At 41.9% G+C, this 21,742-nt stretch overlaps 1 protein-coding gene across 4 annotated transcripts in view; it reads right to left on the minus strand.

Moving 5' to 3' along the window:
- The window catches only part of cgnb (cingulin b), a 53,433-nt gene that overhangs the window by 19,772 nt on the left and 11,919 nt on the right, over positions 1 to 21,742 (minus strand). For 3 of the 4 annotated variants that reach the window (XM_046326406.1, XM_046326407.1, XM_046326409.1), the window contains 3 exons: positions 4,549 to 5,686; positions 4,373 to 4,467; positions 3,778 to 3,847 (listed from right to left, as the gene is read on the minus strand). In XM_046326406.1, the coding sequence (XP_046182362.1) occupies positions 3,778 to 3,847; positions 4,373 to 4,467; positions 4,549 to 5,658 (1,275 nt within the window). In that variant the 5' untranslated portion in view covers positions 5,659 to 5,686. The remainder of the gene's footprint in view (positions 1 to 3,777; positions 3,848 to 4,372; positions 4,468 to 4,548; positions 5,687 to 21,742) is intronic. The other variant, XM_046326408.1, reaches the window with a different exon arrangement.

Genomic DNA, 21,742 nt, shown 5'->3' on the forward strand with positions numbered 1-21,742 from the left:
AATAAGACCGTAGTTTTGGAATTGTTAGTTTGATTACTTGTTGGTTATTACTGCATTGTCGGAACTAGAAGCACAAGCATTTCGCTACACTCGCATTAACATCTGCTAACCATGTGTATGTGACAAATAAAATTTGATTGCTTGATTGGTGGTTTAGGGCCCATATTGAAATTCTTCAGAAAATGGGCAGGCTTAATAAGATTTTCAGATTTGAAGAACATTTTGGAAAATATGCAGCCTAAATCTGACAAGAGCGGCTACAAATTCTTACTTTAACTAATTATGACAAATGTTTAGCTATGTAATAAAGTAATGACTTTTCAATAAGTTGTTGGCTAACAATTTGTAGGCTAAGCTAGCCTTACGAACCGCATATCATAACAGTACAACTGCTGTAATGTTAACGATCTACCTAACTACCAAACGTTTATTAACTTGATTATTCATGTCATTCTTAGCTAAGCTAAGTGGTATAGTTGTGCTTTCTCAATGGACATTGTTAATGAAGTCGTAAGATGTCTAGCTAGTATTTGTTATGGTAACAAGCTTGGAAGAAGTTGCATAGCAACAGCATCAACTTCCGGTAGACAGGCGAAGCGCTAGTACACTCAACTGAAAGGATACCGTTCGTTTACATTATACTAAAATGAACTAATGAGAGATATATATATATATAAAGTGTTATACCGTATGTTAGTATAGGTATTCAAACAAAGCGCAAGTCTTGAACCAGAACTAGCCTTAGGGAAAAGTGGTGTTAGAAAATGGCATCTCATTATTAGAGCAGTCCTATAACAGTGCCAGTCCATTTACCACCCCCCTCAGGCCAAAATGTCTCAAGAGCCACCACTTGTGGTGATGAGTTAAGACTGCCACCCTTCACAGCATCACCATGGATACCACCATAACACTGGGCCCCACACAATTATTGATAGATCCCAATGACAGACCTCTTAAAACACTGACTGGGCCCATCCTAATCAGCTTTTCTCTTCAGATGCTCTTGTCAAGATACCCCACAGATTATTTACATGGTTAGTAGCTACAATCACACAAAAGGCTATATAATGAGATAAAATGACAGCTCATATACATACACAAGTGGTCATACCTGGAGGTTGCCATGTGTACACATAAAATGAATGTCTGCATAGAATTAATACTAGGCCTAGGCTGTGGATCTGTAGGTAACCGCCCTGTCCTGCACGCCTGTATCCCTTTCCCCTACAGCTAAATTCCAAATCAAGTTCTGTGCATGTTTCTTTACCTCTAATTTAACACAAAACATGTTGGTCACCCTCCCTTCACATTTCTCACTGTCAATCATGAACGATAAGTTTTACAGGTGAAATATCCATGCAGCATCTGCATACCAACCACTTGATCTCAATCAGTTTCATGGGGATATGATTTTAGACCTTGAGTTATGCAGTGTTGTTTCAAAGTAGTGTTGTTTTGAATTATGTACAGTGTGCAAAGTTTAGAGCAGATGGTGTTAAAGGCCCAGTGCAGCCAAAAACGTGATTTGTCTGTGTTTTATATACATTTCCACCCTACGTGGTTGGAATAATACTATGAAATTGTGAAAAGTATGGTAATATTATTTTCATATGAGAGCATATGAAATTTCAGCCTGTGGGATGGAGTTTGGTCTGCCTGGTGACATCACTAGAAGGTGCATTTGTTAATAGACCAATAAGAGAGTTCCAAACCTCTCTGCCAATAACAGCTATTTTTCAGTTTTCCCCTCGGACCACTTCCACAATTCTAACTCTTCACTAAGAAGCCATTTATTTATTTATTATATATATATATATATAAACAGTTTTAATTGAAAACAATCACAGTAAGCTACTTAATTGTTCCCTGAAAATTTCATATTGAGATCAAAATGGCTGCATTGGACCTTAAACTGTAGAAATACCTGTGTTGAGTTTCAAATCAAAGAACAGACTAAACAAAACTATAAACACAACATGTAAAGTCCCATGTTTCATGAGCTGAACTAAAAGATCCCAGCAATGCTCCATATGCACAAAAAGCTTATTGCACCCAAATTTGTTTACATCACTGTTAGTGAGCATTTGTTCTTTTCAGTTGTCACACAACATATTGCCACATATCTCTCAAGTTGAGTTGAGCGTGCAATTGGCATGCTGACTGCAGGAATGTCCATCAGAGATGTTACCAGATAATTGAATGTTAATTTCTCTACCATATTCTGCCTTAAACTTTGTTTGGCAGTACGTCCAACCGGCCTCTCAACCACAGACCACGTGTATGGCGTTGTTTTTTGCTAGCGTTTGCTGATGTCAACATTGTGAACAAGAGTGCCCCATGGTGGCGGTGGGGTTATGGTATGGGCAGGTATAAGCCACAGACAACGAACACAACTGCATTTTATCGACGTGCAATTTGAATGCACAGAGATACCGTGGACGAGATCCTGAGGCCTACTAAGGTATCTGACCAACAGACGCATATCTGTATTCCCAGTCTTGTGAAATCCATTGATTAGGGCCTAATGCATTTATTTCAATTGACTGATTTCCTTATCTGAACCATAACTCAGTAAAATTGTTGAAATTGTTGCTTTCTTTTCAGCATCTTTTTTTTCTAGTGGTGCGCGCTGCAAAGTTTTGGCAACATGTGAGAAATTTTACCATTTGCACAATCATCCTAAAAATGTCATCACAAATGAAGTGATGTTCTGTCTTACAGTAACGTTATACTATTATATTCAGATATGTAGAATACCAGCTTCGTGATCTTGCAGACATTGATTCAGCTTTGATCTAACTTTATTAAAACGAGCACCATTTGCCAGACTAGCCTGTTCTCTACGAGTAGAACAGAAACTGTGCATGAAGTAGAAAATAGACTTTTAGCTGTCAGGAAGAGGGGTTCAGAAAAACTTGGATCCACAGCCACTCTGTAAATATCATATGCATAAAGAAAATAAGACTGCTGTACACAAATATAGGCTACTGACAAAAGGAACAAACTGTACAGAGGAGAATACAATTTTGACAGTGCAAAAATGCTGACTGTTGCCAAAACTGACCGTATCATTTTAAATACCCTGCGAGCCGCTTGATCTAATCTCCACATTTTTGGGGTGTCAAAACAGAGCTCTTGGAGACACAGAATATTACTATAAAGGTTATACAAACTCCCTCTTATATGTACAGAGAACACACACATCCTCAAGCTGTTACTCTTACATACAAAGCTCAAACATTTATTAACAAAAACACCTTTTCTTTGACCCATTTTAGGGTGCTCATATCAATCTCGGCTGAATAAGCACACAGCAGTACAAACACTTTCCCCCCTTTTTCGTGATTATCTAATTGGTAGGTAAAGTCCCATCTCTGCAACTCCCTTATGGTCTTGGGAGAGGCGAAGGTCGAGAGCCAATGCGTCCCCCGAAACACGACCCTGCCAAGCTGCACTGCTTCTTGACACACTGCTCGCTTAACCTGGAAGCCAGCTGTACCAATGTGTCGGAGGAAAAAACGACCAACTGGCGACCGAAGTCAGCTTGTAGGCGCCAAGCCCGCCACAAGGAGTCGCTAGAGCGTAATGGGACAAGGAAATCCCCGGCCAGCCAAACCCTCATGACATTGGGCCCAATTGTGCAGCGCCTTATGGTCTCCCAGTCACAGCCAGCTGTGACACAACCTGGGATCGAACCCAGGTCTGTAGTAATGCCTTAAGACTGTTGCACAACTCGGGAGGCCATAATTTCCTTTAAAAAAACACTTTCATTCTTACCTTAGCACCACTGGTCGTCTCGTAGACTAGGTTGCCTTTACGTTTGATGGATAAATCACTCTCACTGGTCCTAATGCAGAGGGCAGAAAATTACATGAAGTTGAGCTTTAGTAAGATAAGGATACCTATGAATGCAAGTGGTAAACATTATAATTAAGCAATAAGGCCCGAGGGGGTATGGCCAACATACCACGGCTAAGGGCTGTTCTTAGGCATGACGCAAAGGTATATTAGCCTTATTGCTACTATAAACTGTTTACCAACATAATTGGAGCAGGAAAAACAAATGGTTTTGTCATACCGTGGTATACGGTCTGATGTACCACGGCTGTCAGCCAATCAGCTTTCAAACCACCCACACACACACACATTACATTATACATTACTGATATGAGCAATTGTTTTGAGAGTACAGGACATTTTTGGTACAGGAATAACAAAATAAATTATAATTTACAGTGAAACATTGCCCAATTCAAGCTTGAGTGTAGGATCTCTTGGTTTTTACCACTACCACGATAATGTCTATCACAATGTAACAGCAGAGACTCGGAAGCAACAGCGTTCCAGGTCACATGTTTGTAAATTTCTTTACCCCTCTTTCAGGATGGTGTAGACAGCTTGTTTGGTTTGTGGTTCCTCTCCACTGATGACCTCTACACTCTGATTCCTCCGAGGGGCCGGCATCCCCTTCAATGGTAAAAGACATTGAGGGTCAGAACAGATACATTATACTGCTCAAACACAAAAAAAACTAAACTTGTTACTTACAGTCTTCTTTGGTGGGATGGCAGGAGGTGTATCCTTGACTAACTTCCCAGGTGACTTTCTGAAGCTCATTTTGGGGCCAGGGAGGGCTGTCGCCTTGGCAACTGAGACAGGGCTCATTCCTAGGCTACTGTACGGAGGTGTGGATGACGTGGATGAGGAGGTGGAGAAGAGCAAGGAGGTAGTGTTGGGAGTTGGTGAAGGAGGGGAGACCTCACGATGAACATCTTTGCAAGCATCCAGACTTCTGGAGCGTCTGCGTTCATCGAACTTGAGCCGCAGCCTTGTTCCGGAGCGCCCCCTACTCTGTCCAGTAGGAGTGCCAATGTTGAACTTGCTGATCAGCTTGTTGATAGGCGCCAGGGAGGTCTTGTCGATGGCAGGAACAATCGCCTCATTGAACGACGCTGGAGGAGGGGGTTCTGGGATGGACGAATCAAGTCCATTTCTGCCCAGCAAACCACCGAGCCCCACCCCATTCTGTCTGGCCCCTCTGGGACTAACCGGTTTGAGCCCTGCCTCATTAAATTCCTCCCCATTGACCCAACCTCTCTCCTTCATATCCACTCTGTAGGGTTCTGCTGCTGTGGGACTGGGTTCTTCCTTGACCTTTACCTTCATCTGTCCTTCCCTCCGGGGCCCACCCTCACCCTCTCTCTGGCTCCCAGCCTGGCCATCCCCAGGAGGTCTCTTGAAAGGACTCCCAAAGTCCTCCCTGCCCTCGCCCTCTGGTGTGGACTTTGGAGAGACCGGAAAGCTGAGTGTTTGTCCAGTAGGGGCGTAAGGGTTCTGGATCTCCCCCCCTTCCTTCCTCTGGGGCAGACTGTTGTAGGGCGAGGAGAGGCCTAAGTTGGGGTTCTGTGACTGGGCCTGCTGAGTCTTCAGCTGCACCCCATACGAGTCGCCCTTCTCCCCATCCTTCAGCACCACGTAGGGCTGGCCGGAGATGCCCTGTACCCGGACGGCCACCCCATACTTGTTGGAGAGGGGCATGGCGCCGCTGCCCCCTCTGGTCTTCTCGGGGTAGCCCCCGCCAGTATCATGGAGGTCCTTGATGAAGCGGATCTGGACGCCGTAGTCAAGTGGAGGCTTCCTGTCTGTGGAGAGGGCCATTTTGACTTCCTGGTTGGGCTAGAGGATACTTGGGCAGAGGGTGAAATTCTAATCAGTGCACACACACACTGCAGTTGACAGCCAGCTTCACAAGTAATTTTTTAAAGAACAGTTGTACAGAAGTCAAAATAATATTTGTTCTCTTCATCCTAACAAGTCTCTCCATTTCTATCAAAGCTATTGTGTTTCAGGTTCTACACCTGACAATGAGCAGGTTACTGGCACAATGCATTCACTGAAACTGACTCGCATCACACAGTTAATCATCCACTTAGTGCACCGCTTTCATTCTCACAAAGACATACTGTCCACAAGAAATACACATCTCAGTCTGGTGTCTCACTGTTTCTCTACTAGTCTTGAATTTGCCTGGGGCTGTTTAGTTTCCTCTTAGTCACTGCTGCCTGCCACCACAGTATGGCCATTGATGGGGTTTGCATATGACCTCCATGATACGGATTAACATCCGCTTGGATCTTCTTCATATTTCTCCTACTTCAATTCCCAGACCTTTCTTTATACTTGCATAGTGTATGACCCACTGTTGCATAAGGACAAAAAGTACGATGCAACTGGTATAGTATGAGATATGGCATAGCTTCATGATACTCTATTCTTTACAATAGCTTTTCTAACAGGATGTAAAGTATTCATTGAGACAATTATGCCAGGGGGCCAATGAGCATTTCTTTGTGCTGGTGTGGTCCTTTCTGTGTGGGTGTAATGCGTGAGAGAGGAGGAGAAAGAGAATGACTGAAGAGAGTGGGTTTTGAGGGCCTGCGGGTCTGATAGCGATCATTGTGACGTGGTCGGAATTTTTCATGCTGTCCGCTCCTAAAAAGATAAGCTATATCCTATATGCAAAACGTAGCTCAAGAGAATGTGCAAGTGTCCACGCTCATCATTCTTGGTGCTTCAAGTTAAATAGCCATAGCCTACCTCTGCGTCCGAGATCAGGTGTGCATGTAGTCTCCATTAAATAGAATAATAGGCTATAGCCTATGCATTGGCGGAGAAGCACACAGTTATCTTTCTAAATAGGTTAACTACATTGCCTAGAAATAAATGTTGATCACCCATATTTGTCTCCATCTGAAAATCCCTCTCCTAAAAAGGTAGGCTATATGCAAAACGTAGTTCAAGAGAAAGTGTCCGCTTTCTCTCCAACTTTGTTTTGTCCATGATCCCATTTTGATATCTGAAATTTCACAACAATGTGAAGAAAAAAAACGACCTAATTTAACAGCCAACGTTAACTTTTTTTATTTGAGTCTATGGCAGTCACTGTTAGAATGTTTTTCTAAAATTTCTGATAGTCTCCTCCACTCACCATCAAATACTTTTCAAATGTGGGGCTATGACAGTCAATTGCAAATTAGTCTGACATAAGGTCTCATCTCACCATCACGTCGCTTGAGATTCTCAAAGTCAAGGGGCGTGGTCGACACAGAGCACTGAATCCACATAAGCTACCATGTGGTGCTTTGAAATCAACTGGGAAATTGGGAAAAATACACAGCGTCAAATCATGAAGTCAGTGAACTTTTGGTCGGAAAGTCAGAGCTCTATATAGAAGCCAGAGTTCTGAGTTGCATCACATATGTCTGAAATAACATTGCAGGACTGAGGTTGGTTTCGGGACCAGTTCCTGCATACAGAAAAATAAAGGCAGTCAGATAGCTATGAAAAGCTGCAGGTGTGAGTGAGATGAAGAAATCAGTGCCGCGCAGACCTCTAAGTGGGTACTTGATTGTGCGTAGCATAAATTACTGCTAGATATACGACTTCAGGTGTGTTAATATACTGGCAAATCCGATGTATTTGTAGCCAACTAACGTTAGGTAGCTAGCTAACATACCGGTACATACTGCTGTAATAATATGCTATGCGTTTTGTAAATAGCTAACAAATTGTCAGCCAACATCATGTGAAACGTAACCTATTTGAAAAGTCATCACATTGCTTTAATTAATTATGACAAATGTTGAGCAATACATTTTCATCCAACCTCAATCGGACTTCGGCTGCATATTTTCTGCCATTTACTTAAAATCTGAAAATGTTGTGATGCCATGCCCATTCTCTGAAGAATTGCATTATGGGCCTTAAAAGAACGGAAATAGTGTTCACTACTTGTATACTTCATATTTTTGCGAATTTAGTACGACATCTGGGAACCTTTGGCATACTAACTATTAGAGGTCGACCGATTATGATTTTTCAACACCGATACCTAGAGGACCAAAAAAGTCCGATACCGATTAAAAAAAAAATTATAATAAAAAAATAAATAATAATAAGTCCATTTTTATATATTTGTAATAATGACAATTACAATACTGAATGAACTTTTATTTTAACTTAATATAATAATACATAATAAAAAAATCAATTTAGTCTCAAATAAAATGAATGTTCAATATGTTCAATTTATGCAAAATCAAAAAGTGTTAAAGAAAGTAAAAGTGGCATGTAAAAAAGCTAACATTTAAGTTCCTTGCTCAGAACATATGAAAGCTGGTGGTTCCTTTTAACATGAGTCTTCAATATTCCCAGTTAAGAAGTTTTAGGTTGCAGTTATTATAGGACCATTTCTCTCTATACCAGTTGTATTTCATATACCTTCGACTATTGGATGTTCTTATAGGCACTATAGTATTTCCAGCCTAATCTCGGGAGTTGATAGGCTTGAAGTCATAAACAGCGCAATGTTTGAAGCACAGTGAAGAGCTGCTGGTGTAACCGATGTGAAATGGCTAGCTAGTTAGCGGTGGTGCGCGCTAATAGCGTTTCAATCGGCGACGTCACTCGCTGAGACCTTGAAGTAGTTGTTCCCCTTGCTCTGCAAGGGCCGCGGCTTTTGTGGTGCGATGGGTAACGATGCTTCGAGGGTGGCTGTTGTCGATGTGTGCAGAGGGTTTCTGGTTCGAGCCCAGGTAGGGGCGAGGAGACGGACGGAAGCTATACTGTTACACTGGCAAATGCATGAAAGTGCTGTTTGAATGAATGGTTACAAGCCTGCTGCTGCCTACCACCACTCAGTCAAACTGCTCTATCAAATCAGACTTAGTTATAATTTAATGATACAGAAATACAAGCATTAGGCTATTAATATGCTCAAATCCAGAAACGATCATTTCGAAAACAAATGTTTATTCTTTCAGTGAAATATGGAATCGTTACACTTTTTATCTAATGGGTGGCATCCATAAGTCTAAATATTACTGTTACATTGCACAACCTTCAATGTTGGGTCATAATGATGTAAAATTCAGGCAAATTAATTACGGTCTGTTAGGAAGAAATGGTTCACACAGCTTGCAAAGAGCCAGGCGGACTAAACTGCTGCATATACCCTGACTCTGCTTGCACAGAACGCAAGAAAAGTGACAATTTCCCTACTTAAAAGAAATTCATGTTAGCAGGCAATATTAACTAAATATGCAGGTTTAAAAATATATACTTGTGTATTGATTTTAAGAAAAACATTGATGTTTATGGTTAGGTACACTTTGGTGCAACGACAGTGCTTTTTTCGTGAATGCGCTTGTTAAATCACCCGTTTGGCGAAGTAGGTTGTGATTCAATGACAAATTAACAGGCACCGCATCGATTATATGCAACGCAGGACAGGCTAGATAAACTAATAATATCGTCAACTATGTGTAGTTAACTAATGATCATGTTAAGATTGGTTGTTTTAGGCCTCCTGGGTGCCACCAGAGACTCTGGGTTCGAGCCCAGGAGGTCCACTCTGCGACCGGGTGGTCCATGGGGCTGACACACAATTGTCCGGGTTAGGGAGGGTTTGGCCAGTCGGGATATCCGTGTCTCATCGTGCACTAGCGACTCCTGTGGCGGGCCGGGCGCAGTGCACGCTGACTAGGTCGCTAGGTGTACGGTGTTTCCTAATATAATAATAAATGCCATTTAGCAGACGCTTTTATCCAAAGCGACTTACAGTCATGTGTGCATACATTCTACGTATGGGTGGTCCTGGGGATCGAACCCACTACCCTGGCGTTACAAGCGCCATGCTCTACCAACTGAGCTACAGAAGGACCATCTGACCCATTGGTGCGGCTGGCTTCCAGGTTGAATGCGCTCTGTGTTAAGAAGCAGTGCAAGCTTGGTTGGGTTTTGGAGGACGCATGGCCCTCGACCTTAGTCTCTCCCGAGCCCGTACGGGAGTTGTAGCGATGAGACAAGATTGTTAGTAGTTACTATTGGATACCACGAAATTGGGGAGAAAAAGGGGGTAAAAGAAAAAGATTGATTGTTTTTTATTCAATAAGTTTAATGCTAGCTAGCACCTTACCTCCTTGCTGCACTCATAACAGGCAGTCAGCCTGCCACGCAGTCTCGTGGAGTGCAATGTCATCGGCCATAATCGGTGTCCAAAAATGCAGATTACCGATTGTTTTAAAACTTGAAATCGGCCCCCAAAAAAAAAAAAATATATATATATATATATATATATATATATATATATATATATATATATATATATATATATATATATATATATATATATATATATATATATATAAAAAAAAATAAAATAAAAATCGGCCATTCCGATTAATCGGTCGACCTCTAACTAAAAGCATACTACATACTCAATTTACATCAGATAGTACAGTTAGTATTACTATTCAAACACAGCTACATTGTTCCTTCTCAGTATCTATACACCATCTTGTTATTATTGACCATAACCTGCCGAGTGGCACAGTGGTTTAAGGCACTGCATCTCGGTGCTAGAGGCGTCACTACAGGCCCTGGTTTGATTCCAAGCTGTACCTCACGGCATAACGCCTCTCCCCTATTTGACCTCGATAGTTTGTGTGTTTGTGTTGGTATAGATATATAGGCTACATGTGCCTTGAGTTGTTGTCTATTAATGTTCTGTATTATGTAATGTTTCAAGTTGTGTGGATCCCAGGAAGAGTAGCTGCTGCTTTTGCTACAGCTAATGGGGAACCTAATAAACATACCATTATTCCACCTCACCTGGAAAGTGAAAATCAGTATGAACATGACTTATACTGAACAAAAATATAAAAACACAACATGTAGTGTTCGTCCCATGTTTTATGAGCTGAAATAAAAGATCCCAGAAATGTTCCATATCCACAAAAAGCCAATCTCTCAAATATCCAGCAACTTCGCATAGCCAATGAATAGGAGTGAGACAACAGTCCACAGGCCACAATCAACAGCTTGATTAACTCTATTCGAAGGAGATGTGTTGCGCTGCATGAGGCAAATGGTGGTTACACCAGATACCGACTGGTTTTTCTGATCCATGCCCCTAACTTTTTTTAAAGCCATCTCTATTCCCAGTCATGTGAAATCCATAGATTAGGGCCTAATGAATTTATGTAAATGGATTTTTCTTGGATTTTCTAACTCAGTAAAAATCATAGAAATTGTTGCTTTTATATTTTTTTTCAGTGTATATAATACATACACAATGCACACTTACAATAACCCCTAATGACAATTAATTGATGTCAATGTATCAATCATGTAATGATTTGGATTAGTAGTAGATTGTTTCAGATAGCACATTGGACTGGAGTATGCATTGGCTGTTATAAACTGTTGTGAATGCTTATTGCCTACGACAGGTATCATGCAATGGTTAAATTGCCGTTGTACAAGCTTTATGACACAGATTCAGTTACATGTGGCCCATCAACCATGTAGCCTTCAGTATAACCTACCAATACAGGGGTTAAATGTCAACCTCTCACCCAAAAACGCTGGGAGCGGGCAGGATACTCCCATTGTCCCAACTCCTTGGAGCATGAGCCACCAGTGGCTATGCTAGGAATGGGCCTTTCTCCTCTCAGCTACCACAGAGCCATCTCCCACAGACTTCATAGACCCATCAGTCTGTGTGTTTGCAATGGGCACACCTGCAGTGTGCACACCCCCCACCCATCGGTCAACACAGAAGCTGCCTCACTCCTCTTTCCTTAAATTTTCTTGCTAGTTTCGGGTTACAGATGCTGCCAAACTGCTCGAGTTTATCCCACAGCAGTTGAGTGAGGGCCGATTAATTGGTAACCTGAGGGTAATGAATCAATAACCAGAGATTGGTTTACACGGTAACAGCCCATGCCTTGACCATTAGGCATTAGGTGAGAGTAACAAGTCAAAGTCAGCCTTTTTCAAAACATTCTCAGGATTCCAGACATTCTCTCTATAATAAATGTTCTGCGTAAGTTTCCATTGGTTTAAGAAGTGGATTATGAGGAAGCTGTACAATTGGAGAATTGGGGCATCTAATGTATGAGTAGGGAGGTTTTAGTTTGAGGGTTTAAATAGAGTTGATCGAAGGGGTTAGTAAGGCTAACTGCCATCTCATTCCAAAATCATGAGTAGCAATATGGAGTTGGTCCCCCTTTGCTTCTATAAAACAGCCTCAGTAGTGAGTGTTGCAAACGAGGACAGATGATTTTTGCACGCTAAGCGCTTCAGCACTCCCATTCCGTGAGCTTGTGTGGCCTACCACTTTGCGGCTGAGCCGTTGTTGCTCCTAGACGTTTCCACTTAACAATAACAGTACTTACAGTTGACTGGGGTAGCTCTTGCAGGGCAGAAATTTGATGAACTGACTTGTTGGAAAGGTGGCATCCTATGACAGTGCCATGTTGAAAGTTACAGATCTCTTCAGTAAGGCTATTTTACTGACAATGTTATACTATGGAGATTGCATGGCTTTGTGCTCAATTTTATACACCTGTCAGCAACAGGTGTGTCTGAAATAGCCAAATCCACTAATTTGAAGGGGTGTCCACATACTTTTGTACATGGTGTACAATAGGACAGAAAGTAAACATATCTATATTAAGTTAACTGGCAAATATTATTACAAGGGAGACTCCTTGTCAAAACATGGATGAATCAACTGTGTTGTGGTACTTTGCCATTAGAGAAACTACAGGATTTTCAATGGGAGACATAAGCCCTGATGGTAATGTTTGGTGAACGTATTGGGAGGCTACGCAGTTACAACCCAGTGGCAGGCCAGGGTTTTGCGCCATTGGTTTCACTCTATCCCACACTCTCAGACAAGGCCACGTCACAATGCATTACTATGTCAACAGAGAGTGGAATGTCACCGAACAGGACTATTTGCCAGCCAGCCAGCCATCGTCCTTCCCTCTCCCCACACCCCTCCCACTTGCCCTCTCTGCCCCACTTTCTCACCCATGCCGTTTGCCATATATGTGACACACACACACACACACAAAGGGTGAGAAAGCACCACCACTGGAGTCAAAATACAGTATGAATGGATTTTTTTTTAAGTATGGGGGTTTGAATGACTAAATTACATTTTTTTATATCACAACTAAAGCCACCCTTGCAACACAAGGGAGTACTGTAAACTAATTCAAATCTACACAACCCTAAAGCCACCCTTGCAACACAAGGGAGTACTGTAAACTAATTCAAATCTACACAACCCTAAAGCCACCCTTGCAACACAAGGGAGTACTGTAAACTAATTCAAATCTACACAACCCTAAAGCCTAAAAAAGGTGACAAATTGATTTTTTTTATTCAAAGAACACCAGGATTGGACAATATTTGCACAAGCTCTCAAGTTCGTTGCTATTCATTACTAGACAGCCATTTTTAAGTGTTGACAGATTTTCAAGACGATTTAGGTCCAAACTGTAACTAGGCCACTCAGGAACATTCAATGTCATCTTTGTAATCAACTCGAGTACATTTGGCCTTGTGTTTTAGGTCATCGTCCTGCTGAAAAGGTGAATTTGTTACCCAGTATCTATTGAAAAACAGAACCAGGCTTTTCTTTAGGATTTTGCCTGTGTTTCGCTGTATTGTTACTTTTTATCATTTAAAAAAAAAAAATTTAACTCCCGGAGTCCTTGCCGATGACAAGCATTCCCATAGCCATGATGCAGTCACCACCATGCTTGAAAATATGAAAGCGGTACTCAGTAATGTGTTGGATTTGCCTCAAACATAACACTTTGTATTCAGAACATAAAGTTCATTTCTTTGCCACATTTCTTGCAGTTTTACTTTAGTGCAACAGGACACGTTTTGGAATAAAACATTCTGTAGAGGCCTCCTTATTTTCACTCCATTGTTAACGACAATGTTGATCCATCCTCAGTTTAATTGCTATAATAAAGAAAAAAAACTGTTTACATTTAACATTTACATTTAAGTCATTTAGCAGACGCTCTTATCCAGAGCGACTTACAAATTGTTTAAAAGTCAGTATTAGCCTCATGGTGAAATTCTTGAGCACTTTCTTTCCTCTCTGGCAACAGTTTGAAAGGACCCCTGTATATTTGTAGTGACATCTACCGATAGGTGCCCTTCTTTGCGAGGCATTGGAAAACCTCCCTGGTTTTGTGGTTGATTCTGTGTTACTCGAACAGTGTATTTCAGAGGGACCTTGCAGCTTGATGTGCACCCACACTGCCCGTTCATTTCACAATCAATAGGAAATGGCATAGCACTGGGAGTCATTACTTGAATGTGTCACCCCTGTATGGGATTGTCACTTGTTGCCCGTTTCCACCTAAGTGGAAAGCCTGAGTCTCATTGCTCAACTTGCACACATAATTATCTGAGAAGTTAATGTGGAGGACCATCTAATTGTGCTTAATATTCTCTTTGATTTATCTGAAATGACCTGGTGAATCCAGTTGTTGTGTTGACTGCCATTCTCCTCCAGCTCTCTGTTGAACTCTTTAAATCAACTCCCCTATGATTCCTATTTGTTCTTTACACAGTTTTTATAGTTATCACCAACTGCGACATATTCTCTCTGCCAGTGCTCCCATGTGGCCTTTCCATTAGGGTTGTGATCAGCAAACTGTACTTCATCGAAGCAACATTCAGTGCATTCACGGCGCATGCATCTTTTGTCCTCCTTTACTACATGTTATACTTGACAGGAGTGGGGACAGACTTTTAGTAGGAACCATGTCTCCATTTGCCAAACTGTCAATGAGAAGATTCTGGTACTTATGTGAATGGCATGCACATGTATTGCGGTCACTATGCTTAGTCTCGAACATAGAATGTCCTGTATCTTCTGAACTGTTTGTAGGACAAGCAGTGCTGCTTGTCCTTGTGCAGTATTCTTCTATCTTCTTTCCTTTCAACAGTGTCTCTTCCCTGGGAGCAGAATGTTTTTTTGCTTTTCACTGGTAGATTTATTTTTCTGTTGCATGATGGGCAATGGTATTCCTCACTGACCGTTGACATTAGGACAACAGAACAAAAACTTCTGTACTTCAGCCTTTCATCTCTCATCTTTAATTAATCTAATCAGCATCTTAATTTTGCTCTAAGGTTTTTCCATCTCCCCTTTGAGTTTCACTCACTCTGCCAGGGCCTAGTGTTGATCTTTGTCTGTTCCTTGGTAGGATAGGTGAATGCTCTGGTGTGCTGCATTGTACAAGGGCTGGGTCTCCCTGGATTTCCTGCTCTTAGATTAATTAGTTCATGAAGGTTCTCTTTTCACTACACCTCTTCTTTGAGTTTCTCCATTCATCCCGAAGCTTCCCTTTACATTTTTCAACTCGATTTCTGCTCTGTATTAAAAACCTTTTGGGGGGGGGGGGTTATCCAATTTCAAAAGTAAGCCTAATATTAAATTAGGACAACAATTTAGATTTGCATAATCACTTCCTCTCTCCTCTCAGGATCAGCATTTTGTCTCTCCCTGTATCTCAGTGTTCTCACATCCTCAAGCTGACATGAATAAAAATTAAATTAGTCTATAGCCAACCCTTTCCCCCCCCCCAGTACAACAGCGCCCCTTCAACCTCAGGAGGCTGAAGATATGTAGCTTCCTGCCGGGCTGTATCACCGCCTGGTACTGCAACTGCACCAACCGCAGGGCTCTCCCAGAGGGTGGTGCGGTCTGCCCAACAACAAACTACCTGCCCTCCAGGACACCTACAGCATCCAATGTCACAGGAAGGTCAAAAAGATCATCAAGGACAACAACCACCTGAGCCACTGCCTCTTCACCCCGCTATTATCCAGAAAATGAGGTCAGTACAGGTGCATCAAAGCTGGGACCGAGAGACTGAAAAACAGCTTCTATCAAGGCCATTAGAACGTTAAACAGCCATTACTAGGCAGCTTCCACCCGGTTACATAACCCTGCAGCTTAGAGGCTGCTGCACTACATACATAGACTTGAAATCACTGGCCACTCTAATTTTTACATTACATTTAAGTCATTTAGCAGACGCTCTTATCCAGAGCGACTTACAAATTGGTGCATTCACCTTATGACATCCAGTGGAACAGTCACTTTACAATAGTGCATCTAAATCTTAAAAAGGGGGGGGGGGGGGGGGATACTTATCCTATCCTAGGTATTCCTTAAAGAGGTGGGTTTCAGGTGTCTCCGGAAGGTGGTGATTGACTCCGCTGTCCTGGCGTCGTGAGGGAGTTTGTTCCACCATTGGGGGGGCCAGCGCAGCGAACAGTTTTGACTGGGCTGAGCGGGAGCTGTACTTCCTCAGTGGTAGGGAGGCGAGCAGGCCAGAGGTGGATGAACGCAGTGCCCTTGTTTGGGTGTAGGGCCTGATCAGAGCCTGGAGGTACTGAGGTGCCGTTCCCCTCACAGCTCCGTAGGCAAGCACCATGGTCTTGTAGCGGATGCGAGCTTCAACTGGAAGCCAGTGGAGAGAACGGAGGAGCGGGGTGACGTGAGAGAACTTGGGAAGGTTGAACACCAGACGGGCTGCGGCGTTCTGGATGAGTTGAAGGGGTTTAATGGCACAGGCAGGGAGCCCAGCCAACAGCGAGTTGCAGTAATCCAGACGGGAGATGACAAGTGCCTGGATTAGGACCTGCGCCGCTTCCTGTGTGAGGCAGGGTCGTACTCTGCGGATGTTGTAGAGCATGAACCTACAGGAACGGGCCACCGCCTTGATGTTGGTTGAGAACGACAGGGTGTTGTCCAGGATCACGCCAAGGTTCTTGGCGCTCTGGGAGGAGGACACAATGGAGTTGTCAACCGTGATGGCGAGATCATGGAACGGGCAGTCCTTCCCCGGGAGGAAGAGCAGCTCCGTCTTGCCGAGGTTCAGCAATAAATAATAAAGGAATAATAATAAAGGATAATAATAATAAAGGAACACTAGTCACTTTAATAATGCTGACATATTTTTGCCTTACTCATATGTATATATACATACACTATTCTACTGTACTTTAGTCTATGCCACTGACATTGCTAATCCTAATATTTATATATTGTTTAATTCCATTATTTTACTTAGGTTTGTGTGCATTGTTAGATATTACTGCACTGTTGGAGCTAGAAACACAAGCGTTTTACTACACCCGCAATAACATATGCTAAACACGTGTATGTGACCAATAAAATGTTATTTGATTTATAACTATACTGAGCAAAAATATATAAATGCAACGTGCAACGATTTCAAATATTTTACTGAGTTACAGTTCATAAGGAAATCAGTCAAATTTAATAAATGCATGTGGCAGTAATCTATGGATTTCACATGACTGGGAATACAGACATGCATAATTTGGTCAAAGATACCTTAAAAAAGGAAGGGGCGTGGATAATTTTTTATTTATTTTATAAAGTCAATACCTGGTGTGACCACCATTTGCCTCATGCAGCATGACACATCTCCTTTGCATTGAGATGATCAAGCTGTTGATTGTGGCCTGTGGGAGAGATGTCCCACTCCTTTTCAATGGCTGTGTGAAGTTGCTGGATATTGGCGGAAACTGGAACATGCCGTTGTACACCTTGATCCAGAGCATCCCAAACAGGCTCAACGGGTGACATGTCTGGTGAGTATACAGGCCATGGAAGAACTGGGACATTTTCAGTTTCCAGGAATTGTGTACAGATCTTTGCGACATTGGTTTGTGCATTATCGTGCTGAAACACGAGGTCAAATCAAATTTATTTATATAGCCCTTCGTACATCAGCTGATATCTCAAAGTGCTGTATAGAAACCTAGCCTAAAACCCCAAACAGCAAGCAATGCAGGTGTAGAAGCACGGTGGCTAGGAAAAACTCCCTAGAAAGGCCAAAACCTAGGAAGAAACCTAGAGAGGAACCAGGCTATGTGGGGTGGCCAGTCCTCTTCTGGCTGTGCCGGGTGGAGATTATAACAGAACATGGCCAAGATGTTCATAAATGACCAGCATGGTCGAATAGGTGACAGCGGCAGACGAATGGCACGACAATGGGCCTCAGGATCTCATCACGGTATCCCTGTGCATTCAAATTGCCATCGATAAAATGCAATTGTGTTTGTTGTCTGTAGCTTATGTCTGTCCATACCATAACCCCACCATGGGGCACTGCTGATGTCAACTTTGTGAACAAACTGCTCGCCCACACGACGCCATACACGTACGTGGTCTGCGGTTGATCATGATTGGACATGATTTGGAAAGGCACACACCCGTCTATATAAGGTCCCACAGTTGACAGTGCAAAAACCATGCAATGAGGTCGAAGGAATTGTCCATAGAGCTTGTCCAATTTTCCACAAAGGATTGTATCGAGGCACAGATCTGGGAAAGGGCACCAAAAATGTCTGCAACATTGGTCCAAGAACACAGTGGCTTCGATCATTCATAAATGGAAGAAGTTTGGACTACTCAATTTTAAAATAAGGCTGTAATGTTAGGAAAAAGTCAAGGGGTCTGAATATTTTTTTAATGCACCATATGGCCACTATATCTAATAAAACCAAAGTCCCAAAGGCTGGGCCTAGTGTATAACAGGTCATACAAGACATTTTGTAGTGATTCCTATGCTGTTGATGTAAAGAATAGTTGTTAGTCCATGGTGTGTAATCAAGAGCAAACAGACGTCACAGTTGACATGAAATTACTTTCCCCAGTTACTAATAAGCATGCACACATTAAGGAAATGGATAAACTTGAATCTCAGTGGATTGATGAGGAATTAAAAAACAATGGTTGAAAGGAATGAGGCAAAAGGAATGGCAAATAGGTCTGGCTAAACAATCAATTGGCAAACGTACTGCAAATTGAGAAATCATTTGACTAAACTGAATAAGTAACTACACTATGAAACAAAGATAAAGGACATCTAGAACGATATTAAAAAGCGTTGGAGCACCTTCAATATAATTTTGGGAAAAAAAGCAGACTCCGCTCTATCATTCATTGAATCAGAAGGCTCATTCGTCACAAAACCGACTGATATTGCTACTTTAATTACATTTTCATTGGCAAGATCAGCATAATGAAGCATGACATGGCAGCAACAACTGCTGACACTACACATCCAAGTATATCTGACATAATTTTGAATTCCGTAAAGTGAGTGTGGAAGAGGTGAAACAATTGTGTATCAACTGACAACTTGGATGGAAAATAACAGACGATATTGCCAGTCTTATTTGCCATATCTACAATTTAAGCCCCCTCTCAGGCCTGGAGGAAAGCAAAAGTAATTCAATTATCCAAGAATAGTAAAGCCCCCTTTACTGGCGCAAATAGCTGACCAATCAGCCTGTTACCAACCCTTTGCAAACTTTTGAAAAAAATTGTGTTTGACCAGATGCAATGCTATTTTACAGCAAAGAAAAATTGACAAACGTTCAGCATGCTTATAGGTGAAGGACATTCAACAAGCACAGCACACAAATAACTGATGTTTGCCTGAGAGAAAATAATTATAAAAAGATTGCGGGGGCTGTTTTGTTAGACTTCAGTGCGGCTTTCGACGATATTGATCAGTCTGCTGCTGGAAAAATGTACAGTTGAAGTCAACATACACTTAGGTTGGAGTCATTAAAACTAGTTTTTCAACCACTCCACAAATTTCTTCTTAAATTAACAAACTGTAGTTTTGGCAAGTCAGTTTGGACTTCTACTTTGTGCATGACAAGTAATTTTTCCAACAATTGTTGACAGATTTTTCACTTATAATTCACCCTATCACAATTCCAGTGGGTCAGAAATTCACATACACTAAATTGACTGTGTCTTTAAACAGCTTGGAAAATTCCAACAAATGAAGTCATGGCTTTAGAAGCTTCTGATAGGCTAAATGACATAATTTGAGTCAATTGGAGGTGTACCTGTAGATGTATTTCAAGGCCTGCCTTCAAACTCAGTGCCCCTTTCCTTGACATCATGGGAAAATCAAAAGAAATCAGCCAATAACTCAGAAAATAACTCAGAAAATAATTGTAGACCTCCACAAGTCTGGTTCATCCTCGGGAGGAATTTCCAAACACCTGAAGGTACCATGGTCATCTGTACAAACAATAGTAAGCAAGTATAAACACCATTGGACCACGCAGCCATCATACCACTCAGGCAGGAGACGCGTTCTGTCTCCTATAGATTAACGCATTTTGGTGCAAAAAGTGCAAATCAATCCCAGAACACCAGCAAAGGACCTTGTGAAGATGCTGGAGGAAACCGTTACAAAAGTATTTATATCCACAGTAAAAAGAATGAAAGGAAGAAGCCACTGCTCCAAAACCGCCATAAAGCCAGACTACGGTTTGCAACTGCACATGGGGACAAAGATGGTACGTTTCGGTGCTCTGGTATGATGAAACAAAAATAGAACTGTTTGGCTGTAATGACCATCGTTATGTTTGGAGGAAAAAGGGTGAAGCTTGCAAGCCAAAGAACACCATCCCAACCACAGGGGTGGCAGCATCCTGTTGTAGAGGTGCTTTGCTGCAGGGCGGACTGGTGCACTTCACAAAGTGAAGTATGTGGATATATTGAAGCAGCATCTCAAGACATCAGTCGGGAAGTTTAAGCTTGATCGCACATGAGTCTTCCAAATGGACAATGACCCCAAGCATACTTCCAAAGTTGTGGCAAAATGGCTTAAGGACAACAAAGTCAAGGTATTGGAGTGGCCATCACAAAGCCCTGACCTCAATCCTGTAGAATATTTGTGGGCAGAACAGAAAAAGCATGTGCGAGCAAGGAGGCCTACAAAGCTGACTCAGTTACACCAGCTCTGTCAGGAGGATTGGGCCAAAATTCAACCACCTTATTGTGGGAAGCTTGTGGAAGGCTACCCAAAATGTTTGACCCAAGTTAAACAATTTAAAGGCAATGCTGCCAAATACTAATTGAGTGTATTAAACTTCTGGCCCACTGGGAATGTGATGAAAGAAATAAACGCAGAAATAAATCACTATTATTCTGACATTTCACATTCTTAAAATAAAAGTGGTGATCAGTTATTTAGGCTTTTATTTCTTAACATCCCAACAGGGAATTTTTAGTAGGATTAAATTACAGGCATTGTGAAAAACTGAGTTTAAATGTATTCGGCTAAATTCCACCTTCAACTGTATGTATTATGGCTTTACATCCCCTGCTATATTGTGGATAAAGAGTTACCCATCTAACAGAACACAGTGTTCTTTAATGGAAGCCTCGCCAACATAATCCAGGTAGAATCAGGAATTCCCCATGGCAGCAGTTTAGGCCCCTTACTTTTTACTAACTACATGCCACTGCCTTTGAGTAAAGCCAGTGTGTATGTATACGGCTGACTCAACACTATACACGTCAGCTACTACAGTGAGTGTAATGACTGCAACGGTTAACAAAGAGCTGTAGTTAGCTTCAGAATGAGTGGCAAGGAATAATTTATTCTTCAATATTTCAAAACTCAACGCATTGTATTTTGGACAAATCATTCACTAAACCTCAACTAAATCTAAATGTGGAAATTGAGCAAGTTGAGGTAACTAAACTGCTTGGAGTAACCCTGGATTGTAAACGATCATGGTCAAAACATTGATACAGTAGCTAAAATGGGGAGAAGTCTGTCCATAAAGCGCTACTCTGTCTTCTTAACAGCACTATAAACGAGGCAGTTCCACCAGGCTTTTGTCGCACCTGGACTGCTGTTCAGTCGTGTGGTCAGCTGCCACAAAAAGGGACATAGGAAAATTGCTATTGGCTCAGAACAGGGCAGTACAGCCGGCCCTTGGATGTACACACAGCGCAAATAATAATATGCATGTCAATCTCAAAGTGGAGGAGAAATTGACTTCA

This window comes from Oncorhynchus gorbuscha, linkage group LG24, assembly GCF_021184085.1.
Source record: "Oncorhynchus gorbuscha isolate QuinsamMale2020 ecotype Even-year linkage group LG24, OgorEven_v1.0, whole genome shotgun sequence".
Taxonomy (NCBI): domain Eukaryota; kingdom Metazoa; phylum Chordata; class Actinopteri; order Salmoniformes; family Salmonidae; genus Oncorhynchus; species Oncorhynchus gorbuscha.